The sequence below is a fragment of the Vicia villosa genome, linkage group LG2 (assembly GCF_029867415.1).
Source record: "Vicia villosa cultivar HV-30 ecotype Madison, WI linkage group LG2, Vvil1.0, whole genome shotgun sequence".
Classification (NCBI taxonomy): Eukaryota; Viridiplantae; Streptophyta; class Magnoliopsida; order Fabales; family Fabaceae; genus Vicia; species Vicia villosa.
Genome location: NC_081181.1, coordinates 187,559,757 through 187,575,163, shown reverse-complemented (window position 1 = coordinate 187,575,163; position 15,407 = coordinate 187,559,757). Strand labels below are relative to the sequence as shown.

Genomic DNA, 15,407 nt, shown 5'->3' with positions numbered 1-15,407 from the left:
ATTATGCCTGAGGTGGTGCGACCCTATACTCCATAGCACAATGGAACTGCAGAAAGGAAGCATTGAACCATCATGAATATGGTGAGAAGTATGTTGAAAGGCAAGCATTTACCTAAAGAATTTTGAGGCAAAGCTGTGTCGGCTACGACATACATATTGAACATATGTCCGACGAAGAAGTTAGAAGGAATCACACTAAAAGAATGTTGGTTTGGTGTCAAATCTAGTTTGAGTCATCTGAAGGTATTTGGATCTATAGCACATAGACATGTGCCAGATCAATTGAGAAGCAAACTTGATAACAAGTCGAGTCAGATGATCCTAATAGGATATCATTCGACTGGAGGATACAAGTTGTTTGACCCACTGAACAATCAAGTAGTGATCAACAAGGACATGATTATAGATGATCTTAAGGAATGAGATTGGAATGAGAATGTCAAGAAGGATTCAGTGAGAATCTTATGTGAAGAACCAACTACTGTAGTCAAAAGAGAAGAACTTTTTCAAGAAGAAGTCAGAGGTCATGCAGGTCCAAACAGACCTCAGAGAACAAGACACACGCCTGCAAGGCTGCAAGAATGTGTGATTACATCAAATGATGTGGTTTATGATGATGGTGAGCTGCAGACATCATAGAACAAGACACATGTCTGCAAGGCTGCAAGAATGTGTGATTACATTAGATGATGTGGTTGGTGATGATGGTGAGTTGGTTTTTTATGCTTTCTACGCAAATGTCGAACTCGTCAATGCAGCTGAGACATTGAAGGATTCAGAGTGGATGAAAGCTATGAATGAGAATTAAAGTCCATCGAAGACAACAATACTTGGTCACTTGCTGAATTTCCTCAAGGAAAGAAGCCAATTGATGTGAAATGGGTATACAAGGTGAAGTGTAATCCAAAAGAAGAAGTAACTCGACACAAGACTAGACTTGTGGTGAAAAGATTTCTTCAGAAAGAAGGAATCGACTTCAATGAAGTTTTTGCACCTGTTGCTAGGATCGAAATCATTAGGTTGATTATTGGTCTGACGAACATGAATAATTCGCCCATGTATCAGATGGATTTAAATGTGCATTCCTGAATGGACCCTTAGACGAAGAATTTTATGTTGCACAACCAGTTGAATTTGTGAAACTTGATGAAGAGAGATAAGTGTACAGGCTGCATAAAGCCCTATATGGACTTAAGCAAGCTCCAAGAGCTTGGAATAAAAATATTTACGGTTTCCTAAGGGGGGGAGGAATTTGTGAAGTGCACAACTAAGTATAAAGTATATGTAAGAAGAAGGAATAGTGAATTGCTTATGCTATGCCTCTATGTCAATAAATTGTCGATAACTGGTAGCTGCAAGAAAGAGATCGAAGACTTCAAAGGTGATCTTAGCAAGGAATTAGAAATGTCAGATCTGGGCGACATTTTATATTTCCTTGGCATCTAATTTTACAATATTAATAGAGGCTTGATGATGTATCAAAGAAGATATGCAAGTGAAATTCTCAAGAGATTTGAGATGGAAAAATGCAACTCGACTTCAACACGTGCATAACCAAGACTACTACTGTCGAAAGAATTAGATGAAGATGGTGTCGACCCAAACCAATACATAAGACTTATTGGGTCATTAAGATACCTTTGTCACACAAGGCCTGATCTAGCATACAGTGTGGGTATGGTGAATAGATTCACGCAGAAGCTAAAGGTATTACATCTAGCAGCAATGAAGAGGATACTAAGGTATCTAAAAGGAACTCTCAATTATGGAATTTTGTTTCCTGCAGCCGATGAAGGAAAATAATGCAAGTTAGTGGGTTACACCGACTCAAGTTGGTGCAGTGATACTGGGGATAAAAAATCCACAACCGGTTATGTCTTTATGCTAGGTGGAGCACCAGTTGCTTGGAGTTCGAGAAAAGAACTAGTAGTGGCACTACCGTCGTGTGAAGTATAGTACATAACTGCTTCTCTCGGTGCATGTCAAGCAATGTGGAAGGTGAATCTAGTCGAAGAGATTACATGGAAAGATCATGGAGCAATTGCCATGAAGATCGACAACATGTCAGCTATCAATCTGGCGAAGAATCTGATAGCACATGGTCGAAGCAAGCACATCGAGACGAGGTTCTGTTATCTTCGAGAGTAGGTAGCTAAAGGGAAGATGAACTTGGAACACTGTAGAATTAAGAGTCAGATTGCAGATATCATGACGAAATGAGTGCATGTCAAAGTGTTCAGAAGACTAAGAGCTTTGATGAATATAGCTTAGACACAATGAATTAGGTGGTGTGTTGAAATTATAATTCCTTGTGTCGAAGCAACATGTTGCTCAACAAAAGGAAAGGTGTGTCGAATTAATCGAGTTGAGTGTTAGTTGTCAAATTGTTAAAGCAGGTAGCTTGACATATGATTTTGACTTAGACAAAAATAGGTATTTTGAACTTTTGTAGTTTCGGGTTTTTCCTTAGGGAGAAAGCAACCTAAAATTATAAATAGATGGAGTAACCCATGATTTTGTAATAAGACTTGTATTCATGGAATTTGCAGTTGCGAGTGAATAAGATTTTCCACAGTTTGTGGGCAGAGAGAAACTCTGTAGAAAATCACCATCTTCTTCCGTTTATTTTCGTCAAACCCTAATCCTCTTTTCTAAATTTCTTTTCTTCTTTTATTGTCATTGTGTAGTGATAACAATCTTGTTCATCAAGATTGATAGAAATTCTCCATAGGTTTTAGTGGATTTCCAACAAAAATGACAAGAAATAAAAGGATATATAAATTATCGAATTCAAGATGGATGGTTGGAAGGAGGAGGGGTTCAAGTGTTTTATGTGATCCGAAAGTATATTTTAAATTGAAGAGAAAATTTTGCCGAGCAAATGTAAAATCGATGATATTGAATGAAACAAAGTGTTGAGTGGTTAATAACCGACACAAAAATATATTAAGTGTAGTAGAGAAGAGGATGTTGTGTTGGGATATGTAGTTTTACTAGACGAGATATAATTAGAAAAGACAAAATGAATGTGTGTGTGTGTGTGTGTGAGAGAGAGAGAGAGAGAGAGAGAGAGAGAGAGAGAGAGAGAGAGAGAGAGAGAGAGAGAGAGAGAGAGAGAGAGAGAGAGAGAGAGAGAGAGAGAGAGAGAGAGAGAGAGAGAGAGAGAGAGAGAGAGGTATAATAAAAAAGATGGTAAAAATTACACTTAAGTGTGGTTTGAACATGTAGAGAGAAGATCTGTAAATTATGTAAGAATGAGAGTAAATCGGATAAAGGATAGTCAAACCGCTAAAGATTAAAAAAAAAAAAAAACATCATGAGAATAGATCAAATAAATGATAGCCAAACCGTTAAAAATTAAAATAAAAAAAAATAAGAGAAATTATTAAAAAAATTTAAAGATTATTGATTAGGATAGAAATATAATATTTAATAGAACATCATGGTGTGGCTAAATCTATGTAGTCTACTTTGTGACAAAAGGTTTTTTTGTTGCAAGGAAAATTAAATTTCATTAATTGGCTAAATCAAGAAACAAATGAAGCAATACAAGAGAAAAATCCTAAAAATCTTAAATCCAAACTCTGTCAAAGGAAGATAAAAGCAAACTTGCTAAATAATGAGTAGAGACATTTGGAGAATGCTTAATATGGTTTAAAGTAAGATAATGATTAACATCCTAAACTGCATCAGGTAATGCCTCAAAAGACCAAGTGATTGCATTGCAACCATCAACATCTCTTAAAACACCTTCAATGCCTCTTCTATTATTCTCATTAACAAAAAAAGGTTATGATGAATATGCAAGACATTACATTCTTCTCTATTGACTCAAATTTGTTTCAATCATTCTCTTTTATCATTTGTTCCATCTCTTCAATTCTCTTCAACACTACACTCATCTTAGGCCTTTTATCAGGCACCAAATCAGTACACTCTAAAGCTATCTCAGTAAGACTCAACATTGCATCATGTCCTTCTCTTTCAGCCAATATTTCCAAATCCAATATATCAGTAGACCAATCATTATTCACCACAGTTCTAACCCAATCCGAAAGATCATTACCCGTCGTTTCTTCAACTTCGCCACCTCCAGGAATTTTACCAGTTATAATCTCTAGCATAATGATGCCAAAACAATATACATCAGTTTTGTGTGACAGCTTTTTCCCTTTAACGAATTCCGGTGACTTGCTTATTGATAGCTTTTCTGCATTTTTGTTGGATGATGAGAGTAATGACAAGAAACCATAGTCTGTGAGCTTGGAATGGTAACCTTGGTTGGTTTGAAGGATTAGAACATTTGATGATTTGAGATTTGCATGAGGTACTTTGTGTGAAGATAAAAATTGATGAAGGAAATCAAGTCCTTTTGCTATGTCTTCGATAATTGAAAGCCTTGTGCTCCAATCAAGTGGTATTCTTCCAATTCCTCTTCCCTCTAGCACCAACACATCATGAATGTTAGCCTATAATCAGTCATTTTGCTTTCTAAAAGTGTGAGACGCTATCACCAACGTCTCTGAACATGTTGGAAATATAAGTATTTTTTTGACTGTGTCTCATTTATTAGTAATTTTAACTATCAAAAAGACTAACAAAAGACACATTTAGGTATGTTTTTTTTCCTTTGATACATTTGGGACTATTATGGCAACGACCGACACATTTAAGGACTAAAATGACAATTTTCCTTAAATTTAAGAAAGAAAAGGCATAAAATATACGGTCATTTTGATCTTTAAATGTGCGAGTTTCTGTCAAAATAGTTTATGAATGCATCAAAATTACAGTTACAGAGACGCGCTTAATGTAATGGTGGTAAAATGGGCTGAGCTCACATCTTCGGCCTGTTCCCTCTATTTGCCCGTCCATCCTGCTCTTTGGCAGGTTTTGATGCGCACATGCCTAAACAAGGCGTACATAGTTTTTTTGGCCACTTGTATTCTTTACGGGTGACAAGGCGCGCCCCGCCTCATTTTTTGTAAAGTGAGCCAAGGTTTCCTCTGTCCCATTTTTAGACAGACTTACAAAAGACGGCATGATTTTATAATTTCAATACATTTAATTGAAAGCTAAAAAATAAAATAAAAAAGACTAACCATGTAGGAGTTCAAACAAAGTGCAATCAGAGACAACTTCATATATGATAAGCTTTTGATCTTCTGAATGATAAAAGGAGATAATTTCCACCAAATTTTCATGCTTTATCTGTCCTAGCAATTGCATTTGCTGAACAAATTCCTTCTTGCTCAATTCATTCATGTAACTAAGTCTCTTCACTGCAACAACATTGCCAGTTTCAAGTGTTGCTTTATATGTAACACCAAATTCTCCTCTTCCTACAACTTCTGCAGATGCTCTTAATAAATCATCCATGTCAAAAGCTTGAAGTTTCTTGTCGAAAAATTCCAATTGGCCTAATCTTCCAGAATCTTCACTATTCCCTACATTAGATGCCCATGCTCCAAAAGTATACCCTATAAGAAAAATACTAAAAAGTTCAAAACATTTAGATATTCCGAATATGCATCCTGAAAAAGCTTACGGACATGTCATAAGTTGTTTCTATAACCTCTGCTAAATAGAGTCTCACTGTGTGCTACCGTATAGATAAACTCAAATAAGTCAATTGAGACAAAAGCATGATTGAGTTTAAGGAACGACGACTTACTTGATGAACCATTTCTTCTTCTTTCATTTCCTCTAGCTTTTCTTTTACAAAACAAGAAAGCAATAATCATCAGAAAAAGAAACAAACCAGCTCCAAAAGCAATCAAAGCAATAATCCAAACTTGAAGTTTTTTCTTATTTTTTTCCATAGAAGGAGGACATGACATATCCAATGGCTTTCCACAAAGTTCAGAATTATCATCAAAAGCACTTTTTGGAAGCCTTTGAAGCAAAGAAGTTTCAGGAATTTTCCCTACCAAATGATTATATGAAACATTGAAACTTCTCAATGATGATTGATCAAAAGGTGGAATTTCACCATCTAAGTAATTCTCTTGCAGCTCCAAAACTTGAAGACCAAGCAACTCAACATATTCCAAAGGAATTGACCCCGAGAAATGATTAAAAGAATGTTTCACTTCTTCTAAGAAAACCAAACCTGTGAGATTCGGCAATAGTCCGAAAAGTGCATTGTTTCTGAAATCAATTCGCCTCAAGAAAGTTATGTTTTGAAGAACCGTTGAAGGTAAATAGCCACGCAGATTAACACCTTGAATTATAATATGAACAACATGCCAATTTGAACAAGTGATACCAAACCATCTACTAATATTGTTTATACAAGGCGGTCCTGTCCAATTTCCATGCAAATCCACAGAAGAATTTAATGAATCTCTTATGAGTAACAAAGCATATCTTTCTTGTGGATAAAACTCCTTGATTTCGATTTCAATACAGAAAACGATGTTCAATGACAGAAAGAACAAAACCATATATAATATGGTTAAGTCAATGACCAGGCTCATGATGTTAGATAAAACTTCATAAAACATGAGTTTTGGAAGCAAACAGGTAGTGTGAATAGAGTCATTTTCTTAACTTTTTTTGAATTGGACGATGTTGACAAGGAAAAAATGGTACCAAGATAAAGATGCTTATCATAGTGTTGGATGGACACATAGGTATGAACAAGGAGATTTTGTTTATTTTCTATGTGATTTATATTATATATGTATTTGTGACACAAGATGACAGCTTTTCATATGAGAATATAGTATCTGCATGATATGTATTTTTTCATTGTTATATGATGATTGAGTTGTTGTTGAAGAATAAAAAAATATGTGTTGTGTCAAATGTAGTGACATCGTGGGAAGTTAGGAACTTAGGAATGTCAATGGTTACTATAATTTGGACACTTACTTGTCATGTTTGCTTGCTTCGTCGAGCTTATTTTATTCATCTGCTTAATTCAACTTTATAAGAGTGTTTTCTTTTAGATTATTTTAGTAAATTGGAGATTTGAAAAGATAGCTCAAGTTTTACATGACATTTTATCTTCACCCTTGTGTTTCTAAAGAGGAGTCTTATACTCTATTTTTCTTAACTTAACGTGTTTGCTTAACCTTGCTATGGTTTTGTGGCTGCTTTGTCTCTATGTCGCTATCAGGTCATCCTGATCTCATATGTCTCCCATGGGAGATCTTTATAAAAAATTATTTCGGCATATAATATTACGTAAACCCGAAAGGAATAGCGAGCGTTAAACCTAGAACAAAATACAATATTGCAAGCAAAATCTATTAGATATGTTGGAAAAAGAAAACTTTGTATTATATTATAATGAAAGATAATTCTTATGACAACGCCAAAAGTCTTTAAATGTTAAAAATAAAGAAATCCTAATGAAACTTATGAGTTTTCAATCCAAAACAAGATTAAATAATAAAACAAATAAAATAGAACTTGCCAAAATTGTTGAAAAAAGTAAAATGCTATTTTCGGACTTGAAACAAACTTAAATAGCTTAAAAACTCATAGTTGGCTTGATGTCTTTCTCTATTGTATTTCATACTATATATAATAGTCTCCGTAATTATACGTAATTATAAACTATATATTCTATTGCCTAATTTATCTAACATATTACCATAAGTAAATAATTTACAATAAAGTATAATATCAATTCCTGATTAACATCCCCCTCAAATTGAGGCGGCTCATCAATAAGCATCAATTTGCTAACAAGAAACTGATGGCGTGGGTGCGGAATAACTTTCGTAAAAATATCTGCAACCTGAAGCTGAGTGCTGACGTGAGGAAGTGTTATAAGTCGGTCATCATAGGCATCACAGATTGAATGACAATCGACTTCGATATGTTTGATGCGTTCATGAAATACGGGATTTGCAACAATATGGATGACACTTGTATTGTCGGCATAAAGTGATGTAGGCTCTGTTTGAGGAAATCCAAGTTCAGCCAAAAGACCACGTAGCCAAATAATTTCCGAGCAAGCAACAGATATGGCGCGATACTCAGATTCAGTAGAGGATTTATAGACTCTTGCTTGCTTCTTACTTTTCTGTGAGATCAACAAAGAACCAAGAAACATGCACCAACCAGTGATAGATCGACAAGTATCGGGACACCCTTCCCAATCGACATCACTTTAAGCACTCAATTCGGGAGCTATTTCGGTGGGGGAAAATAGACCACAATGAGAGGTTCCTTTCAAATAGAAAATTATACGATGAACCGCAGTCAAATGAAGATGTCGAGGAGAATGCATGAACTGACTAACTTGTTGAACATCAAAAGATATGTCAGGACGAGTAATAGTCAAGTATTTAAGGCTACCCACAAGTTGTCGATACACCAAAGGATCAGACAAAAGATCACCATCGTCACAATGATATTTAACATTAACCTCAAGAGGGATATCCACTGGATTAGCTGATTCGAGACCAGCCATAGAAATCAAATCTGTGGCATACTTTTGTTGATGGAGGAAGGTTCCCTTAGACGTAGAATGAACCTGAAGACCAAGAGAATAATGTTGATTACCAAGATCTTTCATGTGAAATGAGGCTTGTAATTGTTGCTTAAGCCGCTGAATGGAAGCATGATCGAACTAGTGATAACCATATTATCAACATACAAAAGAAGCAAAACAATACTTGCAGACGTGCCATGAATAAATAAAGAGGAATCATACTAACTATGAGTAAAGGAGAACCCAAGTAGTGTGGAACGGAATTTCTCATACCATGCTCTGGGTGCTTGTTTCAAACCATATAAAGAGCGCTTAAGCTTGCAAACACCCTTGGATGAAGAAAACAAACCTTGAGGAGGTGTCATATGTAACGCCCGGATATTTAATTAAATATTTTCGGAGTATTATCGGATTATTGGTATTTTCTTGAGAGTATTATTTTAAAATGATGGATTGATTTTTACTTGTAGGATATCATTGGAAATAATGTTAGAATAAATAAGGTTATTCATTTGGGCTTAGTTGTTGTAGTAATAGGGAAGTGTAGAATGGTAAGCCCACTAAAAGTAAATAAGAAACTATGAGTTATAATGAAAATAGGTTTAGAAAATTAGATTATTATTCTATCAGAAGAGAAAGAAAAAGAATAAGGGTTTTGGCAGAGAAAAGGAGAAACCGTGAGTTGCTGTGGCGGGGCATAGAGACAAAGAGGCAAAGCTAAGTTTGGAAATTCGATCGGAAACTGTTAGAACGCCCTTCAATCCAAGGTAAAGGTGAGGTTCGATCTCTATAATCGGGATTATGATAAATCGTATGTGGGGTTAGGTTGTGTGATTTTGTATCAGGGGTGTTTGTTGCTTTATGATGTTTGATGTTTATGATAAACTAATGGTTTTGTCGATTGTTGTTGTCCATCGATTATTGGTGAAATTTTAAGTTGTTGTCTCTGTAATGATTTGTGTTGCTACGATTATTTTTGTGTTGATTTATGGGATCGATCGCGTAAAAATTATAAGAAACTAACAAGTGGAGAAAATATGAAGAAGATGAAGTTTGGAATTGGTGACGGAGGCCACCCAACTAAGGGGCGGGCACCACAAGAATGAAGAAGAAATGGTGGGGACCACCTAAGATGTGGGGCGGGCGACCCATTTGGGAGGAGAGAGAGGGCGGGCGCCCCTTAAGTGAGGAAAGGGGGACGATTGTCCCTCAAGGTTTGTGGCGGGGGCCACTTAAGCCTCTTTCCCTAATTGTCATGTTTTGCCTAATAATGCTATATCTAATGATACATAGTTAATACTCTTTAGTGTTTACTGCAATGATTAATTCTTCCAACTCATATGATGTTCACTGTTTCCTAATCTTAAGTAGTAGCAACTATAGTACGATTAGTAGATTAAGGTGTTGGCAATTAATATATTCATAGGAAAATCATGGTTGCAGGAACAGTATATTTCGTTGTAGGAAAATAATTGATATCAAACTCAATTAAATAACCGACGTAGTGTAAAGGATAAAATTAGTGTAATTAACAGAAGTAATGTAAATTGCAAAAATAGCGTAATTAACAGAGTTTAACTAGCACATAGGTATAGTTTTGGTAGCAGAAATATATTTTGATAACATATTGGTTTTTGATAGCAGAAGATAAAGAGTAACAGAGGACGGGTAATTAAGAGTAGTATGAATCACTAATAATGGAAGTAGATAAAACAGTACCGAATACTAGAATTAGTAGCTTTAACCGGAAGAATTGTTTAACCGAAAATAGTTGAAATTTTGCAGGAACGATACGTATATGCTTGTATTTATTTTGGTTGATTTGGTATGCTGGAATTATGTTGAATATGTTGAATTGCAGGTGAAGTTGAATTGTGTTGAATTGTCCCGATTTATGGACAAATTAAGTTGTAGGTCTTGTGACCAACGTTGTTTAGTTGTCTTGCAATTGATGCATTTTTGTTGTTGTTGTTGTTGTATGACATTCATATTGAGTCTCATACATCGCATTACCAAGTTGGAGCGGATGCTCAATATGTTGGCCTGGATTGGCAAATTAAGTTGACGGCTTATGCCTTGTTGACGCCTCTATTAACTGGCGGTTTCTAAGTTGGGAGTTCTGCTCCGATGGTACCACATGCATATGCATCGTTTTGAGTCGCATTGTCGAGTTAAATATTAATTCTTATTGTGTTGTCAAAGTTGTATTTATTGGAGTTGTTTGGCATTTGTTTGTGTAATGGCGATGTTTATATAAGCTGACTTAATATACTGTTTATCATACACTTGATTGTATATTTCGATATCTCACTCCTTTATATTGTTTTGCCGTTGCGTTTATATTGGTAACGTGCTGGTAATCCAGAATGAAGATTTAGTAGCTTCATTGAGTTCAAGTTGGTGTCGTCGCTCTAATACGTAGCACTCGGGGGGGATGAATACTTGTTTTGCTTATTGATGTTTTAAGTTTAATTTAAGTAGTTATTTTGATAAGTTTGGTTTTTTAAAAGTTATTTGGGTTGATTAAAGATGCTATGTTGTTTTGAAATTTTATGTTAAGAATCCGCTGCGTGGTTGATTAAAAACTGATTTATATTTCAAAGACTAAATATGTTGTTGAGTTCATCTCGCTTTAATTGTGTTATGTATCTTTTATAAACAAGTTTACAGGTTTTGAAGAAGTTGAAAATGTAATATCCCAATGGTTATTTGAAATTTTACACTCTAATATTTGTTATAATTACCGGGTAGATTCGGGGTGTTACATCATATAGATATCTTCGGTCAGGTCACCATGAAGAAAAGCATTCTTCACATCCAATTGATGAAGAGGCCATCCATTAGAAGTAGTTATAAATATTATGGTCCGAACAATTGTCATTTTGGCAATCGGTGCAAATGTCTCATCATAATCAACTACATATTCCTGCTTGTTTCCCAAGGCAACCAAGCGAGCCTCGAAACGGTTGAGAGACCCATCAAAATTCCATTTCCCATAATACACCCACTTGCACGCAATGGGTTTGATATTAGGAGGACAAAAGACAATATCCCATGTAAAATTCTCTTGAAGAGCCTGAAGTTCCTCATTCATTGCTTTTATCCAACGTACATCTTTGACATCCTGTGAATAACCAGTAGGAATAAATATGCTAGAGAGTGTAGCAGTCAGAGAAGTATGTGAGGAATCATACATGTCTGGTGAATATCTATCTGGTGCTTGAGATATTAGACCAGAATGCCGTGGTTCAACCGGTACAGGATCAAGTGGTGGTTCAGCATCGGGAAGGGGTGTGGGAACCTGCTTCCTGTGTTTTATGACGTTCTATAGATTGAGGCATAATAGAAAACTTAGGAAGAGTAACAATATCATTCATGATAGGAAAAAACACAGGGAAACATAAACTGATTATCAAAAAATGTCACATTCCTAGAAATGCAAAAATGATGGTTAGTGTAATACGGTGAACTGACTTTTTATCGATCGAAATGTCGCGGTTAAGCAAGAGTCGTCACCGACTTTTATTTTATCCAAACTAAATCAGAAAGGCAAAAAGAAACAGAAAAAAACCTTTTTAAAGAAATCTAAGTTCGGGGGGTAATTTATGCGAAGGGAAGGTGTAAGGCACCCTTTGCATCCATGGTTTTCCATGGGCTCTTAATTGCTTTGCTTGCTCGTTTGTTTAGAAAATGTAGATGAAAGAGATAGGGACTTTAGCTTGTGAATAAGCGTTGCCCTTTTGAAAAATTATGAGAAAGAATATAATAAAAAGGTTTGAGCATTGCAAGGCAGTTAGGGGCAATTACCTTAAACTCAGATAATAGGTCTCTTTTTGCCTTTCAGAATGAAAGGGTCTATCCTTGCCATAAGAGGGCAGGAAGCCTTTCGTTTGGAGGTTGAAGGGTCATCGAAGCATCCTTTGCCATAAGACTATCCCATGCCATAGAAGGGCAGGTAGTCTAAGGCAAGGATCAGAATAAGCCATTTTCGTAGGCAGCCAGAAGATACCTCAGCCTTTTTCCGTAGGCAACTTCCGAGGGTCGAGGTCATTTTTGTGTATCGAAGGCAGCATCATTTAGGGTCGTGACCTTTTTATCGAGGCAACATGGCTGAGGTATCCTCGAATTCGAGGGACGTGGCTTATTCTGCAAAAAACACAAAGGCAACAGGCAGCAAGGCAACAGGCAACAAGGCAACAGAGAGGTTACCCAAAAGGGTGCGTGTGTGCAACAATCACGTGATTATGTTCAGATATTTATCTTTTAATTAGTTATTCTAATTCAGTTTAAGGCTTGCACTCCCTAAGATTACTAACCACGCAGTATATAAAGCAATAAAAGGGGGCGGGAAATTGTAACCAGCGGAGGAGAGGGGAATTGAAACCAGCGGGATATAATTAAACAATTAAAACAGAAAATATTAGAGTTAGGGTTTAGGGTTACCGACGTTCGTAGCTTTGACAATTTGACAAACCCTGAAAAGGAAAAGATGGCAAACAAAAAAAAGGTGAGTGCATTATCGGTTCGGAGGCAAACTTTGTTAACTCTAAAAAAACAAAAGAATAAAAACAAAAGAATAAAGAATGAATGAAGAGTACTTAGCTTGGCATTTGCCCTGACAGGGTTGGTGGGCAAAGGTTTGCCCGAAGCATTGACTCTGGCCATTAAGAACTGAAAGAAGAAACATCAAGGCGTGAGTGTATAGGCAGTTCATTGTCATTAAAAATAAATCCTAATTAAATAAAAGGCAGGAAAATATTTAAATAATTAAAGACTAAAACTTAGCTTTTGAATTCGACGTGGCGCGTTATCGAGAGGAACCATGTTGCTAACCCTGAAAAAATGCACAAAGAAATATTTTTTCAGTGTAGGAATGATCTCGTAAACCCTGATTAGGGCGAAAATTGAGTTAGCGTAAAATAAATGATTTAATTAATTATTGGTCTCTCGACCTAATTAATTAAATCGGGATAAAAAATGAAATCGAGTGTGAAATATATTTTTTAGGAATTTTTGTGAATCAAAATAAAATATTTACGAATTATGGAAAGTATATGAACAAACTATCTAATTAAAGTCAATAAAAATATATTAAGAAAATAAACAAACTAAATAATATAAAACAAAATAAATAATAAAAACATAACAAAATAAATATATAAATGTATATTAAATAATTCAGATAAAAGAATTTAAATAATACATATACTTAAACAAATAAAAGAAAAAGATAAATATTAACTAATAATATGTTAAAAGAAAATAATTAAAATAAAATTAAAAAAAAGTTTTTTTATTAAATCAATATATAATTTACATATAAATAAAAAAAGAAAAGAAAAAAAACAAATAAAAGAAATATATATGTTAATATATAGTTAAATGGATTTTATGTAATTAAATATAAAAAAAAAATTAAAAAACTTAGCTTTTATCCAGTGTGGTTCACGCGCGTGGTGTATGGTACGCCCTCGCATCTGGAAGCGTTGGATAAGCCTGGGAGAGGATCTGATGGATGCTGAGACGAAGGTGCACCGTACGCATAAGACTGAAACACGCTGGATCTGGCTGTTCTCCAAACGCGCGCGCCAGACAGAATTTCAAACTGGGCCAATCAACGCGTGCCACGTCCTTGTCTTCTCCAACCAGCCGTCGTCTTAGACCCTGGTTTTTACCTACAGACGCCTGTCCGTCACCATAGCCGGCCAGCTTACGAATAACCCCAAACACACATAAAAATCTTTCGCGAGGTCATCTATGAGTTCGTCTAGGCCCCACGAACTCGAACACAACCTCAATTTGGCATAAAAGTTCCTGCATACAAAAGCCCTAAAACGAAACCTAACACCCAACAATGGTGTTTCACAACATATGCACGCAACTAAACAATTTACCAACCAGAAACGATCCACACATCATAATAAACAGATTTATGCAATCAAAACATGATTATGCCATGTGAATTAGAGCAATTGAACGAGTTTAGGTTCCTACATACCGTGGCTTAATGGAGGCAATTCTGGGGGTGTTGCTTGCGTGCGACGATCTAAACAGTTCCAGGAACCTTCCGAGGGTGTATTGCAATGCTTGGAATCCCTTTAATCGCTCTGTAACTCAGAATTTGAGATTGAATTTTTGTGCCTTTTTGAATTCGGGTTAGTAGTTCTTGAGGCAGAATTTTGTAACCCTAGGGGTCTGGAATGATCATGTATATATAGTGGAATAGTTTAGGTTAACAAAATAAGAACAAATCCTTTTGAATCTTTGATTACTTGTTTGGAAGATTTGATTGAAAATATGATTTTGAAATTTTCCAATTATGGCCAATATTGATTCAATCTTCTCCAATCCAATAGTGCACGAAATTTGATTTGTTTTGGAGAATATTTGCTGATCAAAATAGGTCCAAATCACATCTTTGATAAAATATTTGATTTTCTAGTAATTTATTTGATTTTAATTCTTTTTAATTAGAATAAAAAATCAAAATAAATCAAATTAATCACATATTTTCGTGGCAAAGAGATTTTGGGCTCTTGAATGCTTGGGGACCAAGATTGAAGCAAAATAATTTGGGCCCATTTGCAAAATAATCAAGTTTCTTCACATTTTCTCTTCCAAAATTGCTCAACTTTGACGAGGCCTATCTCCCTCAATTTTTTAGGTATGGAAGTGTTCTAAGACATTTTAGAAACCTTGGAGAGTCCTCCAACCAATGTCTTTGGTCTCATATCAAAATCCTTTTCCATTCTTATTTTATGGCCTTTTGAAGAAAGTGTCTTTTTGTTGACTTTTGAAAAGGACCTATAATGTATGAAGCCATATCTCTTAAACCATTGACCTACGAGCTCTGATTCTTAGACCATTAGATAGAGGAATGAATTCCCTTTAAAATAGGCTTTAGTGGGAATTTTTCTGATGAAGTATAAATATTTGGTGAATTTTCAAAGTTTGGTTG

The 15,407-nt window shown here is 35.5% G+C and overlaps 1 protein-coding gene across 1 annotated transcript; it reads right to left on the bottom strand.

Moving 5' to 3' along the window:
* Positions 1-3,836: 3,836 nt before the first annotated feature.
* Positions 3,837-6,711, bottom strand: LOC131647688 (probable leucine-rich repeat receptor-like protein kinase At1g68400). The gene is made up of 3 exons (XM_058917553.1): positions 5,675-6,711; positions 5,103-5,480; positions 3,837-4,441 (listed from the first exon to the last, which is right to left on the bottom strand). Exons 1-3 carry the CDS (start codon positions 6,504-6,506, stop codon positions 3,843-3,845), a joined length of 1,809 nt encoding a protein of 602 aa, XP_058773536.1. The 5' UTR covers positions 6,507-6,711; the 3' UTR covers positions 3,837-3,842.
* Positions 6,712-15,407: the final 8,696 nt, after the last annotated feature.